Genomic DNA, 16,553 nt, shown 5'->3' with positions numbered 1-16,553 from the left:
GATGTTTGTCTTTTTACTTTGATGCAGATACCAAATGATTTGAGACAACTAATTCAAACAACTGAGAGCCAGTGACCCATGAAACTCATCGACATGATGCAGTCGGTTTATACAAATTGACCAATGCTATAATACTCACTCTGATAAGTACTTTCAAACCGAGGCACCGACATTCTTCAGAGCTCCGATGACCCATCAAACGGTTACTGTCCAAACCATCGCACGTGGGATGAACCAGTGAGAAACCTGGTTATAGTCCAGAAGAGGCAAGATATCTTTGTGGGGTAAGCTGCCGAAATTCTGGGATGGCTGCATAAAAGATGCCTCGGTCCCTGATAGCTATGGGGGAAAGAATGATTGCCATTCCCCGCACACTTACTACACCCACATTTATATAATCTGCCAAGTATAAATAGACATAATAGTGCGCTATGAGAGCGTCTGGCAAATCCTTTTGTTTAATCTCGAGGCTTGTCCGTCTTGAAAGATCCGAGATGATGAAATGAGGAAGTTTTGGCCCATTAATCGTGACGGTGCTGCGCTTTCTGAATTCGTTTGGTTTCTGGCTTAGATATCAGGGCCGAAAGCAAGACAAAAACATTGAGCATTGGAGGAAAAAAAACCATTGCCTGTTCTCCTTCGTTGAGCATTATACCATAGTACTGTTCTACTGTCTATAAGAAAACTTGGTTGAACGAGCAAAAGTCATTGTTTTCGATGCATTTGATGTGACCTTAGACACATGGTAAAGAAGCAAGGAAAAAATGGTGAGTTCTATTTCACGTGGAAAAGTATGTCATGTAGAGATCAACTGTTAATACCATTGTCATAACGGACTATGTATTGTTCCTGTCTGCTGCTACTTGGAAGGCATCCATATGATTTGGAGAAGGAGAGTGAGACTATTCCAACTTGAGAACGGAAGCCCATCCCCCGCACCCCTACATCGGGTTAGTTTGATCATTCGATGATAGGGTGTTGGCCGATGTACCTGGGCGGCGGCTCTGCGAATGGCAGACAAGAACTACTGGAATTTGCTTTATGATATTCGTGTCGACCTAGTAGCAGTTGAATAGGATAATTCTTGTATTTTTTGATACGACTTGAAGTCGATAGTCCCTTCCCGTGCCATCGACGAGTGTCTTATTGCCATATCGGTCAAGGAGGCCGGATCAATGTTTTCTGCAGGGGAAAAAAAAGGAACCATGACTTGATCGATGAGTATATATGGTGTAAGTAACGAGATCGTATATGCGAGATTGAGTATAGAGTTCTGTCGTGTCTATCGTCATTCTGCTGCTGCAAGTGTGTCTCAAACAGTCCGTGGAGTGGCGGGGAAGAGCTGATTGTACTTCGTACTTCGGCGGTCGCTACCCCGTCCTACTGTTTCTATCTTTGTATCCACTTTGGCAACAGACTTATCTGCTTATTGCTGATATATAAATGTCGAGAACGGCGAGCGAATTTACGCTTAATTCACAGCTTCTTCTTGATTCACAGCCTCAATTCGGTTCGGGATTCTGGAGCCTCCCCCCTCTGCCCATAACTCACTATGGAGCCCCGCACTGTCATTCCCATTGACCAGAACTGGACATTCAAACAGGCCAGCCATGACGATAGCACATACCTTCCCGTCGGCCAATTCCCGACAAACGTCCACCTAGACCTTCTCTCCCACAAAAAGATCCCAGACCCTTTCATTGGCAAGAATGAGCTCGACGTCCAATGGATTGGAGAAGAAGCCTGGGTCTATAGGACGACCTTTCCAACCCCCTCCGACTTTGGGAGCGCCGCAAAGGCCGTCTTGGCATTTGATGGCCTCGACACGTTTGCCTCGGTGGTGCTGAATGGCGACACTATTCTCGAGTCTGAGAACATGTTTCTGCCAGAGCGCGTCGACGTGACTTCTGTCCTGAAAAGGGACGGAGAGAATGAGCTGGTCATCACATTTGACAGTGCCTATCTCCGGGGCTGGAAGCTGGTTGAAAAGTACCCTGACCACAAATGGGGCTGCTGGAATGGTGACAACTCCAGACTTGCTGTGCGAAAGTCTCAGTACCATTGGGTATGTCCCCGTATTAAATATGACTTTCACAACACAACATGCTAATACCCGCAGGGATGGGACTGGGGTCCGGCACTTCTTACTTGTGGCCCATGGCGACCAATCAACCTCGAGTTATACGAGTCCAGGATCTCAGATCTTTGGTGTGATATTGACGTGGATGAGTCCCTCAAGACTGCTACGGTCAAGGTCAATACGACGGTCGAGGGGAAACCGGCCAAGATTCGCTTTGATGTGTCTCTGAATGACGAGTCGCTGGCTCGACAGGAAGTCGAAGGTACCGATGCTACATTCACGATCAACGATCCAGAGCTGTGGTATCCCGTACGATATGGAAAACAGCCCCTATACACAATCAAGGCAACCTTGGTGCATCAGGGCAAGGATATTGATGCCATCAGCAAGAAGATTGGACTCAGGAGAGCTCGGTTGGTCCAAAGGCCTCTCAAGGAGCAGCCGGGCACGTCATTCTTCTTTGAAATCAACAATATTCCCATATTCTGCGGCGGCAGCGATTGGATCCCAGCCGATAACTTTCTCCCGCGTATCAGCAGGGAAAAGTACTATGACTGGGTCAAGCTCGTGGCTGATGGCAACCAGTTCATGATCCGGGTCTGGGGTGGAGGCATCTACGAAGAGCAAGCCTTCTACGACGCCTGCGACGAATTTGGCATCCTCGTCTGGCAGGACTTCATGTTTGGGTGCGGCAACTATCCCGCTTGGCCAGAACTCCTTGCGTCGATCAAGAAAGAGGCTGAAGAGAATATTAAACTGCTCAGACACCACCCTAGTATCGTGATCTGGGCTGGCAACAATGAGGACTACCAATACGCGGAGAGTGAGAACTTGACATGGGATCAAAACGATCACAATGCTGAAGGCTGGCTGAAGACGGACTTTCCCGCCCGATACATTTACGAAAAGATCTTGCCGGATGCATGCAAGGAGCTTGTGCCGGCGACATACTACCACCCAGGAAGTCCATGGGGCGGTGTTGATACCCATGACCCGACCGTTGGCGACATTCATCAGTGGAACGTGTGGCATGGCACGCAGGAAAAGTATCAAAACTTTGACAAGCTTGTTGGCCGTTTCGTTTCCGAGTTTGGCATGGAGGCATTCCCATCAGTCAAGACCATTGATGCCTTTTTGCCACTCGGCAAGGATGACCCCGATCGCTACCCGCAATCCTCGACCATTGACTTTCACAACAAGGCCGATGGTCACGAGCGCAGAATCGCCCTGTACCTGGTCGAGAACATGCGATACGCTCCCGACCCACTAGAGCAGTTTGTCTACTGCACGCAGCTGATGCAGGCCGAGTGTCTGGCATCGGCGTACCGCCTCTGGAAGCGGCAGTGGAAGGGGCCCGGGCGGGAATACTGTGCAGGCGCCCTCGTCTGGCAAATCAACGACTGCTGGCCCGTGACGAGCTGGGCCATTGCGGACTATTACCTGCGGCCCAAGCACGCCTACTTTACCGTCAAGCGCGAGATGGCACCCGTCAGCGTCGGCATGACCCGGCGCGAGCACAAGACGCCCCGCGACAAGTACACGCGCGTCCATATTGACACCAAGATCGAGATTGAGATCTGGGGATCCAACCTGACCCTCGAGGACCTCGAGGTCGACTGCATGGTCAAGGGCTGGGACGTGGAGACGGGCGAGGAAACGTATTCGGAAAAGGTGGCTGACAAACTGCTGCTCCCCAAGAACCAGAGCACCGAGGTCGTGGCCATGGATGTTCCCGCACCCAAAAAGGGCGACGAGGGCCGTACCATTGTGGCTAGCTACCTGATCCGGGACGGTGAGCAGATTGCGCGCTACGTCAACTGGCCAGAGCCTCTCAAGTACCTACACCTGCAAAAGCCAAAGCATCTCAAGGCGGAGCTGAACGAGGATGCGACAGCCGTGGCCATTAGTGCCGAAGTCCCCGTCAAGGGCGTTGCGCTCGAGTGTGAGGATGACGATGTCAAGTTTGCTGACAACTTGGTTGATATTGTGCCGGGTGAGATTGTGAGCATTGCTGTCACGGGTGCCAAGAAGTCGAGCAAGATTACGACTCGTTACCTAGGCATGATCTAGGTCATTCTCTTCCATGACAAAGGCGATCATTCGATGTTTCTGATTTGGTGATGATGAAATCACCGCGCATTTCGCTGCAGTCCATAGCCTGTCAAAAGTCCATCTCATTTCATTGACATGCTTTACAATTAGTGCACATAAGCAAATACCTTTCCATATTGAAATTCATTTCCATTGACCTGAATTGCCTGTTACGCCGTCATAAGTTTTGATTTCAACACCGCCCATACTCTCAACAACACCGACGCTCCATATACTCCTAAACTTTAATAAACAATCCCTTGCATCTGTTTCATCCCACTATTGCTTCTCATTGGGGCCAGCAATCAGAATCTTGATAACCTTGCCCTCGGCAACCTTTTTAAAGGCCTCCTCGGCCTGCTCAAAGGCCACAACGTCACTAATGAGCTTCTTGACGTCAACCTTGCCGCTGGCGAGAAGCTCAACGGCCAGGCGGTAATCGCCACTACCATAGCGGAACGAGCCCTTGGCCGTCACCTCCTTTAGACACAAGGCCATGATGGGAAAGGTAATGTCGGGCTTGCCCATTCCGCCCTGCACATAGGTACCGCCCATGCGCACCGTGTGCAGACTCGTCTGGATGCTGGGCTCGGCACCGCTGGCGTCAATGACCACGTCGGCGCCGCCGGGCTGGCCAATGGCGCGCTTGATGTTCTCGGCGTTTTCCTCGGCCGAGATGCGCTGCGACGCGTACGTGTGCGTGCTGCTAAAGGACTTTGCAAACTCGAGCTTGGAGTCGACAATGTCGACGCTGCAGACCTTTGTGGCGCCAAACGCCTTGGCCACGGCGGCGCACAGCAGGCCCACGGGCCCCGCGCCCATGACCACGACGGACTGGCCCGGCGACACCGCGGCCTGGCGCACAATGTGGACGGCGACGGCGAGGGGCTCGACCAGGGCGCCCTCCTGCGTCGACACGTGGTCGGGCAGCTTGTAGCAGAAGTCGGCGGGGGCGGCCCAGAAGCCCGTCAGGGTGCCGTCGTGCGGCGGCGTGGCGGCGAAGCGCATCTCGGGGCAGAGGTTGTACTTGCCGGCGAGGCAGGGCTCGCAGCGGCGGCAGGGGTATCCGGGCTCGAGGGCGACGCGGTCGCCCTTTTGCAGGGTGGTGACGGAGTCGCCGACGGCCACGACGGTGCCGGCGCTCTCGTGGCCCAGCACCATGGGGTCCTTGACGACAAAGTGCCCAATGGCGCCGTGGTGCCAGTAGTGCACGTCGGAGCCGCAGATGCCCGTGTAGTTTACGGCGACGAGGACATCATGAGGGGAGCTGAGCTTGGGCACCGGCCGGTCGGCGTAGGTAACGGACTTGGGCTTTTCGAGGATAAAGGATTTGTTCTATAGTTGTGCAATGTTAGAGAGCTTGAATCAAAGAGGGTAACGTATTCTCTGCAAATTCGGTTCATGGAGGGCACAGCTTTTGAATTCCATGCATCTCAATTGCCAAACTCAAGTCAAGTCAAGGTGCTCTGGTTTATACGGCCCAGTATGCACATTTCTTCCACATGGTGGCTGAACGACTATGCTTCCGAGGGGCGCTCTTACGCTGGCTGTACTGGGATCCATTGTGCTGGTATGTCTCGTATGTTTTGCTGTGAAGACTCAGATCAGGTAGTGACAGCAGGGACCGAGAAAGTCACGATCCAGAACTCGGGGTCGGATTTGTAGAATATGCAGGTGGAATTGTTGGTGTAAAGTATGGTAACAGTCAGATAGAATATAAGAATATTGAAGAGCTATGAGAGAGGAAGAAAGACTGGAGAAGCTCTTTAGCTACCTGCCGCTGTCGGAGTATGTAATCACTTGATCATTCAACATGTACAGAGTTTGACTTTCTCGTCTGGTTATTCGACCGCATCAGACAAATGTCAGAGACCTGACCGCGGCCCCTCTTTCCCTTTCTCCCTCCAACCTCGCGCGGCCCCAGATGCCATGCAGAGGCCAATTAGGAAGGCCGTCGACCAGCATGACGATACTGTCGCGACGCGGGGCAGCTTTTTGGAGGGGCTTCTAAGGAGCTATCGACGAAACTCCCCACTAGAGCTAACATCATTACGACATGAAGGGTGGGCTTTTTGGGGGTCAGCTTTGGGGGAAAGCCAGGGGAGCTCCAGAAGCTAAGCAGCTAAGGGGAGCTTCTGGAACTCTCTTGGCAGAGGCCCCCCCAGTTTATCGAATTTAGCCGCTGCTTATACCCGCTCCAATCATTATAGCAACATGTGATGTCCTATCCACTGCAAAACCACCCCGAAAGCCCCTTGTCTTAGCGTCGACGGCGGCGCAACCGAAGACATTGACACGATATCTCGGCGATATCGCCGCCCTTGTTTACTATAGCACAATGGTTCCTTTGCTGAAAACCAACGGCGCTTCCTCCGCAAGCAAATTGATTGCAAAGGAGGTGAAAAGGACTCTAAGGCTTGGGGTTGCTGGCCGCCCCGAAATCTAAATACAACTGATTTACGGAGCACCAGAGAGCAAACTGTTAAAAAACCGCGATTTCAGCCTTATACGCTCAGTTTTTTGTGGCTATAATAAAAATATTATAATAAATTATAATATAAAATTTTTTTTTTACCTTTTTTCCTTTTTTTCTTAATTTTTTTTTTAATTTTTTTTTCCATTTTTCTTTCCATTTTTTTTTTCTATTTTTCTTTTTGTTAAAAAATCCTAAAAAAAAAAGGGGGAAAGGCAAAGGGAGGTGGATTTTTGCTGCTGTAAATAGAGTGATTTTATCCGAATCTTGGTTTTTCAATAGTTTGCCCTCTGGGCATCCGTAGTGATGATTGCGGAGCGACTCTTATCCGTTATGCTTCTGGGCGTTGCCAATATTTTAGTCTGCTTTCTATACCGTGCATTGTACTTCACTTGCATTGGAACCTCGATCATGCAACTGGTTAGTCTCAACTTTGTTGAGAAAGGCTTTGGATATTAGTGGCCTACTATAATACCGGGTATTTCCTCTTCTAGCTTTTGTTCATTATTCTCGGATCTATCTCAAAGTTCTCGAAGCTTGAGATTGTGCAGTTTGCAGTTGTTTCTTACAAGTTACGGAAACCATTCATTGATTTTTACAATATTTACGCTTAGTTGAAACATAAATTAAGACTCTCGCATATATCCAGGGGATTCTTGTTCAGCAAAGGAGAAAGGAAGTCTTTTATATGTATCGGTCACTGTAGGGTCAAGCAGTTTCAGCTATTTGTCCTTGAACACCGAAAGACTTGTTTATCATCTTGAACAAACTCCTTGAATGTCTTGCGGCAGCCAATAGAATCAATTCGCTGATGAACCATCCTAGCAAGACCGCTCAAATTCCCCAAAGCCACAGAAAGGATCGTTTCGCGTCATACATCGAGACGCCTTACTTTTTGCTTCAAATTCAAGCAAATTTCCTTCACTGCATACCTAGTTCACGTAGGAGGTGTCAATATGAACTGTTACGATCTCATACCCCGTTGAGAGAAGGGAGATAGGTGTGACAAGTGCATGCGCCAAAAATAGGATGCAGCCGTTTGATTGCTTCTCATGGACTTGTAGCACGTTTCTGGCATATTATCTTTGTTGTCATTATGGGAACCATAGAGTGTCTGTGATATTATCCTGGAAAATGTGCGTCTCCGGGAGGCAGACTTTTTCTTCTACTCACAGCCACAGCGACCCCTCTCCAGCCCTGCATGCATTTCAGCCCGACGTATCGGGCTGCGCCTCGGTGTCTTTCGACCCTGCCTTGGCCTACTAGTTAATTGATCTCTCAGATAAGGCTGTTATATCCCCCCGCTTTCGACGTTCCATGTAATCTTTCCTTCAAGCCACTTGCATCCACGATGGATCCCGGATCGGCACTAGGGATTGCCAGTGCAATCATCACCTTCATCGACTTCTCTTGGAGTCTCATCACTGGGACTATAGAGGTGTATCGCAATGGCCGAGTCAAAGATGATCAGGACATTGAGACCATCACATCAGACCTCGAGTCCATTACAGATGACCTCCGAAACGGGGCTCCTGGATCAAGTCGTGCGGAAAAGAGCATAGCTAATCTGAGCGAGAAATGCCTTGCGACCTCTCAAGAGTTGCAAAAGTTGTTCCGACCTCTAGTGAAAAACTCACAAAACAAAAGGACGATCTGGAAAAGTTTCAAGACTCAGTGGGCCATCACGACGGGGAAGGAGAAGATCGATGAGCTGAGTTTCAAGTTGCAAGGATACAGAGAGCAGCTCATGCTCAATTTGGCCCTGCTCCTTCGGTATATATAACAAGATTTGCCTCTTTATCGCTTTTATGGAAGCTAATTTCACCATAGTGATGACAAAGCTAGCTTGAATGTTCAAATGCACGCTATTCAGGACAGTTTCAGCGATCTAAACTTGGGCCTGGCTACAAAGCTCACCTCTCTTCGCGACGATCTTATCGAAGCTTTAGAGAAAGAAACAACCCCTCAGGCGCCACCCAACCACCCAAATGGAGAGGCCTTCTCGTTGATCGACTCGCTGGAAGACCTCAAGAGAATGATTGCATACTTGCAATCTTCTATCATTGACATGCCCATTCAGCAAAGAATTCTTCGCCAACTTGCCTATCAACAGATGCCTTCCCGCCACTCTGCAATCGTCAGTCCAGAAGCTGGTACTCTGCAATGGATCTTTTCTCAAGCAGACCCCATTGATAAAGACGCTACTTCTGCAGATCGCCAGTTTCAAGATGTGCGAACCGATGCTAGCCAGAAGTATCTGACGTGGTTAGAGGCAGGAACAGGCGTCTTTCATCTTTCTGGAAATACTGGCTCAGGAAAATCGGCGCTCATGAAATACATTGCTGGACATGATGTTACAAAAAAGAAATTGGAGCTATGGGCCGGAACCCAAACTTTGGTCCTGGCCGATTTCTATTTCTGGGCGCCAGGAAACGACCTGCAGCGATCGCTTGAAGGGCTACATCGAACAATCTTGTTTGGGGCATTGAGTCAACATCCAGAGTTGATGGAGAAGATCTTCCCCCAGCAATGGCGACGCTTGAAGGCCTCACGCTCCTGGACAGACCCTCTGGTGGAGGGAATTCAAGAATTCGGGCAGCGACGAATCGAGGAGGCATTCGCGATGCTGACTGAGAGTAGAGATTTCTCAGGCTACAAGTTCTGCTTCTTCATCGACGGCCTCGATGAGCTTAGCGGAGACAAACAAGACCACGAAAATCTCGCCGAACAAATATGTGGCTGGGCAAAGGCAGAAAACGTAAAAGTCTGCGCCAGCTCCCGACCGTATCGGGAGTTTCTAGACATATTTCAATCTTCTGGACATACAACTATCTATTTGCATCAGCTGAACAAATCAGACATCTATGCATATTGCCGAGAAAAGTTGGGCCAAGATAGGAAAGGAAAGAATCTACCAGAACAAGACCGCGAAGAGTTGATAAGGGCAATTGCCAAGAAGTCTCAAGGAGTTTTCCTGTGGACTTTCCTCGTAGTTCGCCAGCTTCTCAATGCTCTTCGCAATGAGGATCCGTTGCGTGTACTGAGGAAACGGGTTGATGAAGTCCCGGTACAACTGGAAGAACTTTACGCCAAATCGCTGGAATCTATCGGGAGAAGCAAGATAGATAGGGAAAGGGCATTCAGAATCCTCCTACTAGCCCTCGAAAACCTCTGTCCTTGGCCAATAGATGCCCTCTCGTTTTCTTGGATTCCCGGCTTTGACGATGGACAATCGCAGGGCCTGCAGGATGCAGATTTTCCAAATGCAACAATGTTCGAATGTTACTCAAAAGATGAAGCTGTCCGGACGCTGAGTCGTGTGAAAGCTCAGGTCCAGGGCCTCACCAGAGACTTCCTGGAGACCAAACACAATGATAACATTGAGAGCGGGTTTCGTCCCTATCAGGGAGAAGATTTTTCAAACTGGACAGTTGAATTCTTCCACCGATCTGCCCGTGATTATCTATGGGATAATAAGGTTCAGCGAGCTTTAATACGTGAGTCGTGGCCTGACTTCAATGCATATCATATATACTTCAAGATATGCCTTGCTGAAATCTGTCGCGGTTCTAAAGAACGTAAAGAAATTTACAGTCAGCGATTAGGCCATTATTTAATGGGACTCCACGCGCTAAAAGATGGCACAACACTTTTTTGGGAACTACAGGCAACGATCAATTGTCGAGGCGTTTATGAACCCTACTGGGTCGGCCTCAGGCCAATAAATTGGAGCACATACCAGACTATTGTCTATGATCTGATTTCAAAATCATTGGTTCACATTGCTGCTTACTTTGGATTGGAGAAATTTGTGCTGGATGGGGTCGATCGGAACCCGGAAGTTCTTCGTACCGATAACAACCTGAATCTCCTTGTCTCTGCTGTTATGGCCACGCAAGGTCCTCCGGGAACGGATTTAGTGGGGGAATTACTGGATCGACATGTCGACCTAGAAGGCATGCATCCGGTCAAACATTGGAAGACCGGCCTGATCGAAAAGTGGCCCGTCTGGGTCATCGTATCAATATCCTTGTTTCAACGCATAATTCCTAGAAATGAACCCTCACCGGACATTATCCGGAATCTCATTCGTATGAGTCAACTTATCATTGATAAAGACTGGAGCCTGAAAATGACGTTCTGGCTATATCCATTTACGGAATCCAAGCGCCAATCGAGGGCGTTCGATCTTGGTGAGATTCTTAGATTTGATCAGGCTTTGGCTTTGGAGTCAGAGATGAACCGGTTCAATCGATGGAGACGATGGGTGAGGTATTTGTGTAGTAGTGATGATCATTTGGAACTGGTGCGGTTAGAAAGGATTGTTATGCGAGAGGCCACTTGGGAACCGCGATAAATACACCTCATCTATTCTCTAGGCAACTGAAAGAGAATTCTCAGCAGAAAACAGTAGTGCCGGAGTAAATGAGCAATCATGATAGAAGTGAAGAAAGACATACTTTTGTTTGCAGGGTCCTTTGTAATAGTTGACGTTGTCCTTTCTAGTGTTCGTACAACTTGCGAGTGAAACTATAGGTGCTAATAATCACGAACTCCGAGTGGCATCTCTCCTTAGATTCAACATTTAGTGTTTTCAATAACTTACTGGCGGCCCAGGACTTTCATACCCTCATGTATTGTGGTCATATGTCCCATACCATCGTTGATAACAGAGTGACATAAGCAGGTCACAGACTCTGAGCTGCGCGATGTTGCGATTGCCAATACGCACTCCCCTTATTTCTTACGGCCAAATTGTACTTGTCATCATCGTTCCAATCGTCGCTACCACTTTGCTTCCTATTTATAGGGGTATATCATCCGCCAACAAGATCTTTTCTCGCCCTCGGTTAGACCACCTCAGCCAGCGACTACCGACTGCCGCAAAAGCCACGACGAGCGCTCATACAACATCTCGTATGGCTCTGGTCGCAGCACTCTGGCATGCTCATCTTGACTACTACCACGGCCTGTACCGGGTGGCCTATTCACGAGGAGGCCGAGCTACGGTTCGCGACTAGTGACGGGGATCAAACCAGGCAGAGTATAGAATATGTGTGCATGGCCAACCTGTGCAGCGTACCTAGCATAAGCGCGCCGGCCGGGTTCATGGTGCCAGAGGGTGCGCTGGACCCAGGGGAGGTGGCGCGATTCATTACTGCGGACAAGGTGCCCGTCGGGTTCATAACCATGGCGGACTGATGCGACCAGGAGGCTGTGTTGAGATTCGCATTCGATGACGAAGATGGAGCTCGGAAAATGGGAAAAACTGGAGAGGCCAAAAAGTTGTGCTGGTATTGTGGAAATGACAAAAGGGAAGAGCAACGATGACGGTGAAAGCGATGAAATTGTTGCGGAGCTGGTCAATGACAGCGACAGTGTCGCTACCTACCTAAGTAGGTAGGTAAGTATACCCACAATCCTTTCGGTGCCCCTTCAGCTATTGTGTAACTATCTCAGTTGCTTTCCCTCTTATTTTTGTATGTCAAACTTTCAATCAACAATTCCTATCTAAAATAGGACTGTAATGCAAAACCCGCATCGCTGACAGTGTTGCCCATGGGAATCGACACATCTGAAATGACCAAGGGTGGTGGGCTCTTTATCGATGCGAGAACAACAACGCGGGATGCATTTGCGAGCTAACTCATTCCGCCCGCCCGCCGCCAACCGGCTATGTGTGTTCTGGTTCAATTTTCGCTGTCGCCTTACATGAAACCGTTTCAACACGGCTCCGGGCGGTTGTTAATTTTATTTTCTTCTTTTTATCTTTTTCCTTCATCTGTCTGGAAGGTCTTCTCAGATGTGCCTCACCGAGTCTAGTCAACCTTACTACTCTGGCTGATGCACCTGACCAGCGGGATGTGGTCTCCGCCTACCATTATGACGAGCCACGGGCGCTCAAAACGTATGAGTGTAGCATTGGGCGTAATAAATACATGGACATGACCCTGCCGTAGCCAATCGTTTACCCGAAAAGAATGTCGGTGTCACAGTTGCAGCCCAAGGCGTTCTCTGGCTTGGGACACCCACAGCCTCGCCATGCTAGTCAAAACGAAACCCCTCCCCCACATAATCTGTAGTTGTTCTCGAATGTAAACCTGTATTCTTTCTCTCATCCGACAAGAAGTCGCGATCAACTGATTGGCCATGGAAGCCGTTGGCGCTGCCGGAGCCATAGTCGGGCTGGCCGGCAGCGCTCTCACAGGCCTGAAACACCTGAACGACTTCATTACAGTCCTCCGAGACGGCCAAATTGATCTCAGCACAGCGCAAAGAAGACTCGCTGAGCACGAATCCCGACTCTTGGGTATTTGCGGACAAGTGTAAACGAGCGTGAAAGTTTTGACTAACACAGTGATAGAGCTTAGAAACGACTATAATTCGCTTCGCAACAGCTCCATTACGGACGAAGAGAACGCTCTGCTGGACTCTTGCATTAAAGATTCCTACGAGGAGCTGAAAGGGTATAGGACGCGGCTGGAGAAGATGGCGAAGACCCGAACACGGGGCAAGAGCCTGCAAAGAGTGGAAACAGCCGTGCGGATGTTTCTAAGCGAAGAGGATGTCAAAAAGCACAAATCGTTGCTTCAAGACCGAATTTTTCGCTTGGAACAGTTCAGTGAAAGAGTAAACAGGTATAGTCTCGCTACCTGACATTTTAACTACAGCAGATTCACTAATAAAACTTGTACGTTAGGGTCCGCGTCAACGAGTCTTTTCAATCCATCAGATCTGCCGCAACCCAATTCCATGCAGAAGACATGACGATGCATAGTCAGATTTCAAGCGCTCTCGAGGCAGCCTCCGAAGCGAGAGAGAGACAACTGCAACAGTTGTCAAATATGCAGTCGTTCTGGGTTGCACATATGACTGCTGTTATTGAGGAACACAATCAAGAGACGCGGACGCTGATTCAGTCATCAAGTCACTCATCCGTACTGGAGATGAAGAAGAATATGGAACAGACTTTCCAAACAATGCAACTTGCCGTCAGAAATAAAGATCGTATTAGTCAAAAGCAGCAAAGAAACTCTCGGCATCTTCTACACGACATACGGGATCATGGCCATAACGGCGCCGATCAGGAAGTGCTATTTCCGTCGATTTTTCACGCGAATGTCTACAGGACACCCTTTGGACGACTGCGCGTTTCTCGCAACCGTATGGATCGCTATACTACAGGCCAGAATCATGGTGGCCCATGGCGAGTCATGTTCCGGATCAGATTCGAGCCTTATAGGTGCTTCTCGCTGAAATTCGTCGAATGGACATGCCATTTGACCATGGGCATCAATGATCCATCTGTCAAAATCGAGAGCAAAATGGGTGTGCTTTGTGAGGATGACGAGGTCCTTGAAGCATTGGGTCTGATTCGTAAACCCTTTTGCGGATATTTCTTCTGTGAAATCGATATCAATGGGTGCCCGAAGCACAAAAAGACCTGTGAATCCTGGTGGTGGCGAACAAAACTACCCAGTCCCGGCAAGCTAAGGCGTTTGTTAGATGAGCGGCGCTTCGGGCCTCACGATTCCTTGAGGCATGCTTTTCAAAAAACAAGTAGTATATTATCAGTGTGAGCGGCGCCTCTTCCCTCTAGTCTACAATGCTAAGATCTTCTAGCTTTGCCTTGCATCACCGTCTCTGCGAGCAAACGCGCGAGCAAACGCGCGCCGACTACGACAACGCCAGGTGCGGAATTCAATATTACGATATGCCTCGCTGTTATGCCGCGGCGCGCCATTTGAACATGGAGGACGGGTGGGATGCCGAACGCGATGTGGTCGACACTAGATTGACTAAGACCAGCGAAGACTTTGACAACTTGGCTCGGTTTTACCCAGCATACTACGAAATGTTGGAAATGTTGCTCGAGATCGGCTGCCGACCAGACCGAGATGACTGGCGACCGTTAGTACTGTTAATGTCATGCAGCAGACCATTTGCTGACCGATATGACAGAGTGCAATGGGCAATCACGGAAAGATACTGCCATATTTTGGAAATGCATCCTCAATATGCATCTTCAGACTATTTTCAACTGTATTCGGCAATGAAGTTGGTTCGAAACGCGGCTGCGTGTGCTACAATGATAATGCGCCCACAATGGAGACCATATGGTTTTTCAAATATGCCCACAATGTTGTGGGTGGGCTACCTTGGCCATCTTTTACCTTTTCGGAATTGCATTCAGGAGATGAGCGAGACTTTGTTCGACATCGGTGGTCTGGATGCCGTCGACAAGGAGCTGGTATATGATAGATGGTTCCTGGTTCTTATGATCCACATCAAGCCGGAACTCAGGACACTGATTACTGGCAACGCAGGCTATCGCACAAGTGCTGGCTTCACCATCGAAAGAGTATGCAGTGAGATCCAAAAAGCGCCCTTAGATACCAAATTTATTGTCACCCAATACGTCATTCACTACGGGAATGCTGTACTGGTGCAGCTTTTGGTAGAGAATGGTATTGATATCGGTCTTATTTTCAAGTCCGCGGCCGAGGGAGGAGTTCCTGAGATTTTTGACTTCATCCTGGATTCGCATTTGGAGAGGATACCGGTATCGGAATTGAAGCGCCAGTTGAGTCAGCCTATGATGCAACGCCGAATCAGTCGAGATTCTGGGTTCGTGGATCGACTACTGAACCTAAAATTTCTCCCCAGGCAATGGGAACCTTCCCAGAAGTATGCTGATCACTTGCTTGGCGATGCAGATGGGTTTATTCTGAATCGAGACCATGTTATGCAGCCACTCATACGAAAGGGCCCAACCGAATCACTGGGATCTATTGATATAATGGTCGATTGCTTCATCTTCCGATATGAACAAGAACACTGTCGCTTTCCGGAAGGTCTGAGACTCTATCTTCAATATGGGATGTTTGCCACAACGCAGTATTCGAACTTTTGGAGACAAGAAGATGTGGGAAGCCGCGCCCGTGCTTTCCACCAAGTGCTACGGCGGCTGTCGGCGTCATCTGTCTTCGGGTGTGGCCTCGAGTATGCCCCCCGGGACAGCAGCCCACTTGATCACGTGGCAGCGACAAAAGGGTACACGCCTCTGATGGTCGCTTTGTACGCTGGAATGATACCGGCGATTGAAGTACTTATAAGTGCTGGTGCGGAGATCACGAAGTGCGCCCCTTGCGGTCTATCGGCACTTCAGCTTGCTGAGCAGAACGCTCAGGGCAAACATCCACGAGCCTACAAGACTTCTAACCCTTATTGTCAATCAATAGGGGGCATGAAGAAATCCGGGCGAACAGGGCTCGTTTCCTGCAATTCGGATGAAACAATGCTGGAGATGCTTCGCGATGCACTCCGCAGCCGTGGCGTGGAGGTGCCAGAACCCGGCTTGCCCAAAGTGAATCTTGAACCGCCACCGTATCGCCCCAGGAAGGCTTCTTGTGAGTAAAGAAATCTAATTTCTCTTATTAACAGCCTGACACTTTGCGTAGGGAGATTTGGGGAACGGATCGAGACATTACTCACCTGGCTCTTCAAGCCAACCGTGGTCATCAGTATAGAAGGCCTCCGTGATCGCGTCCTCGACATCGTCGTCGTCTGTACCTTTACATTTCTCTCTATTGCAAGACTACTACAGAAAGACGCTGAGAACTTTGTAAGTCTCGTCAAATGGGCCTTGAAGCTCCTGTCCCGACCTGTCGTTATGGTGTTCATTGTAGCGTGGACTTTCACGACGCTTTGGCGGCACTTTGTGACAGCGACATGAGACCGCGAGAGATCTTTGTCAACGAGCTCAGAGGCAGCAAAGGAGCCAGTATGTGGGGTGAATGTAGCTTCTAGTTCGCCGTGCGGATTGTATTGAGTTATGTCGCGCAGTGTTGTACTATTGTGAATCTCCCACTTATTTGCGAGGCTGTCGAAGCCGTACTGTGTACTGAA

At 49.3% G+C, this 16,553-nt stretch overlaps 4 protein-coding genes across 4 annotated transcripts; 3 read left to right on the top strand and 1 right to left on the bottom strand.

Moving 5' to 3' along the window:
- Positions 1-1,552: 1,552 nt before the first annotated feature.
- On the top strand, positions 1,553-4,150 carry PFICI_13597 (uncharacterized protein; the record flags this gene model as incomplete). The annotated part of the gene is made up of 2 exons (XM_007842178.1): positions 1,553-2,065; positions 2,120-4,150. 2 exons carry the CDS (start codon positions 1,553-1,555, stop codon positions 4,148-4,150), a joined length of 2,544 nt encoding a protein of 847 aa, XP_007840369.1.
- A 300-nt stretch (positions 4,151-4,450) lies between these two features.
- PFICI_13596 (D-xylulose reductase A) lies at positions 4,451-5,734 on the bottom strand (the record flags this gene model as incomplete). The annotated part of the gene is made up of 2 exons (XM_007842177.1): positions 4,451-5,506; positions 5,714-5,734. The coding sequence occupies 2 exons, from the start codon at positions 5,732-5,734 to the stop codon at positions 4,451-4,453; spliced, it is 1,077 nt and encodes a 358-aa protein (XP_007840368.1).
- A 2,261-nt stretch (positions 5,735-7,995) lies between these two features.
- Positions 7,996-11,001, top strand: PFICI_13595 (uncharacterized protein; the record flags this gene model as incomplete). Its single annotated transcript, XM_007842176.1, has 3 exons — positions 7,996-8,417; positions 8,475-10,141; positions 10,250-11,001. The coding sequence occupies 3 exons, from the start codon at positions 7,996-7,998 to the stop codon at positions 10,999-11,001; spliced, it is 2,841 nt and encodes a 946-aa protein (XP_007840367.1).
- A 1,793-nt stretch (positions 11,002-12,794) lies between these two features.
- On the top strand, positions 12,795-16,380 carry PFICI_13594 (uncharacterized protein; the record flags this gene model as incomplete). Its single annotated transcript, XM_007842175.1, has 6 exons — positions 12,795-12,954; positions 13,009-13,282; positions 13,345-14,220; positions 14,268-14,555; positions 14,607-16,054; positions 16,106-16,380. The coding sequence occupies 6 exons, from the start codon at positions 12,795-12,797 to the stop codon at positions 16,378-16,380; spliced, it is 3,321 nt and encodes a 1,106-aa protein (XP_007840366.1).
- Positions 16,381-16,553: the final 173 nt, after the last annotated feature.

Source organism: Pestalotiopsis fici, assembly GCF_000516985.1.
Source record: "Pestalotiopsis fici W106-1 unplaced genomic scaffold PFICI_Scf_11, whole genome shotgun sequence".
Lineage (NCBI taxonomy): Eukaryota > Fungi > Ascomycota > Sordariomycetes > Amphisphaeriales > Sporocadaceae > Pestalotiopsis > Pestalotiopsis fici.
Note: the sequence above shows the minus strand (reverse complement) of the source record. Positions and strands in the feature narration are given on the sequence as shown.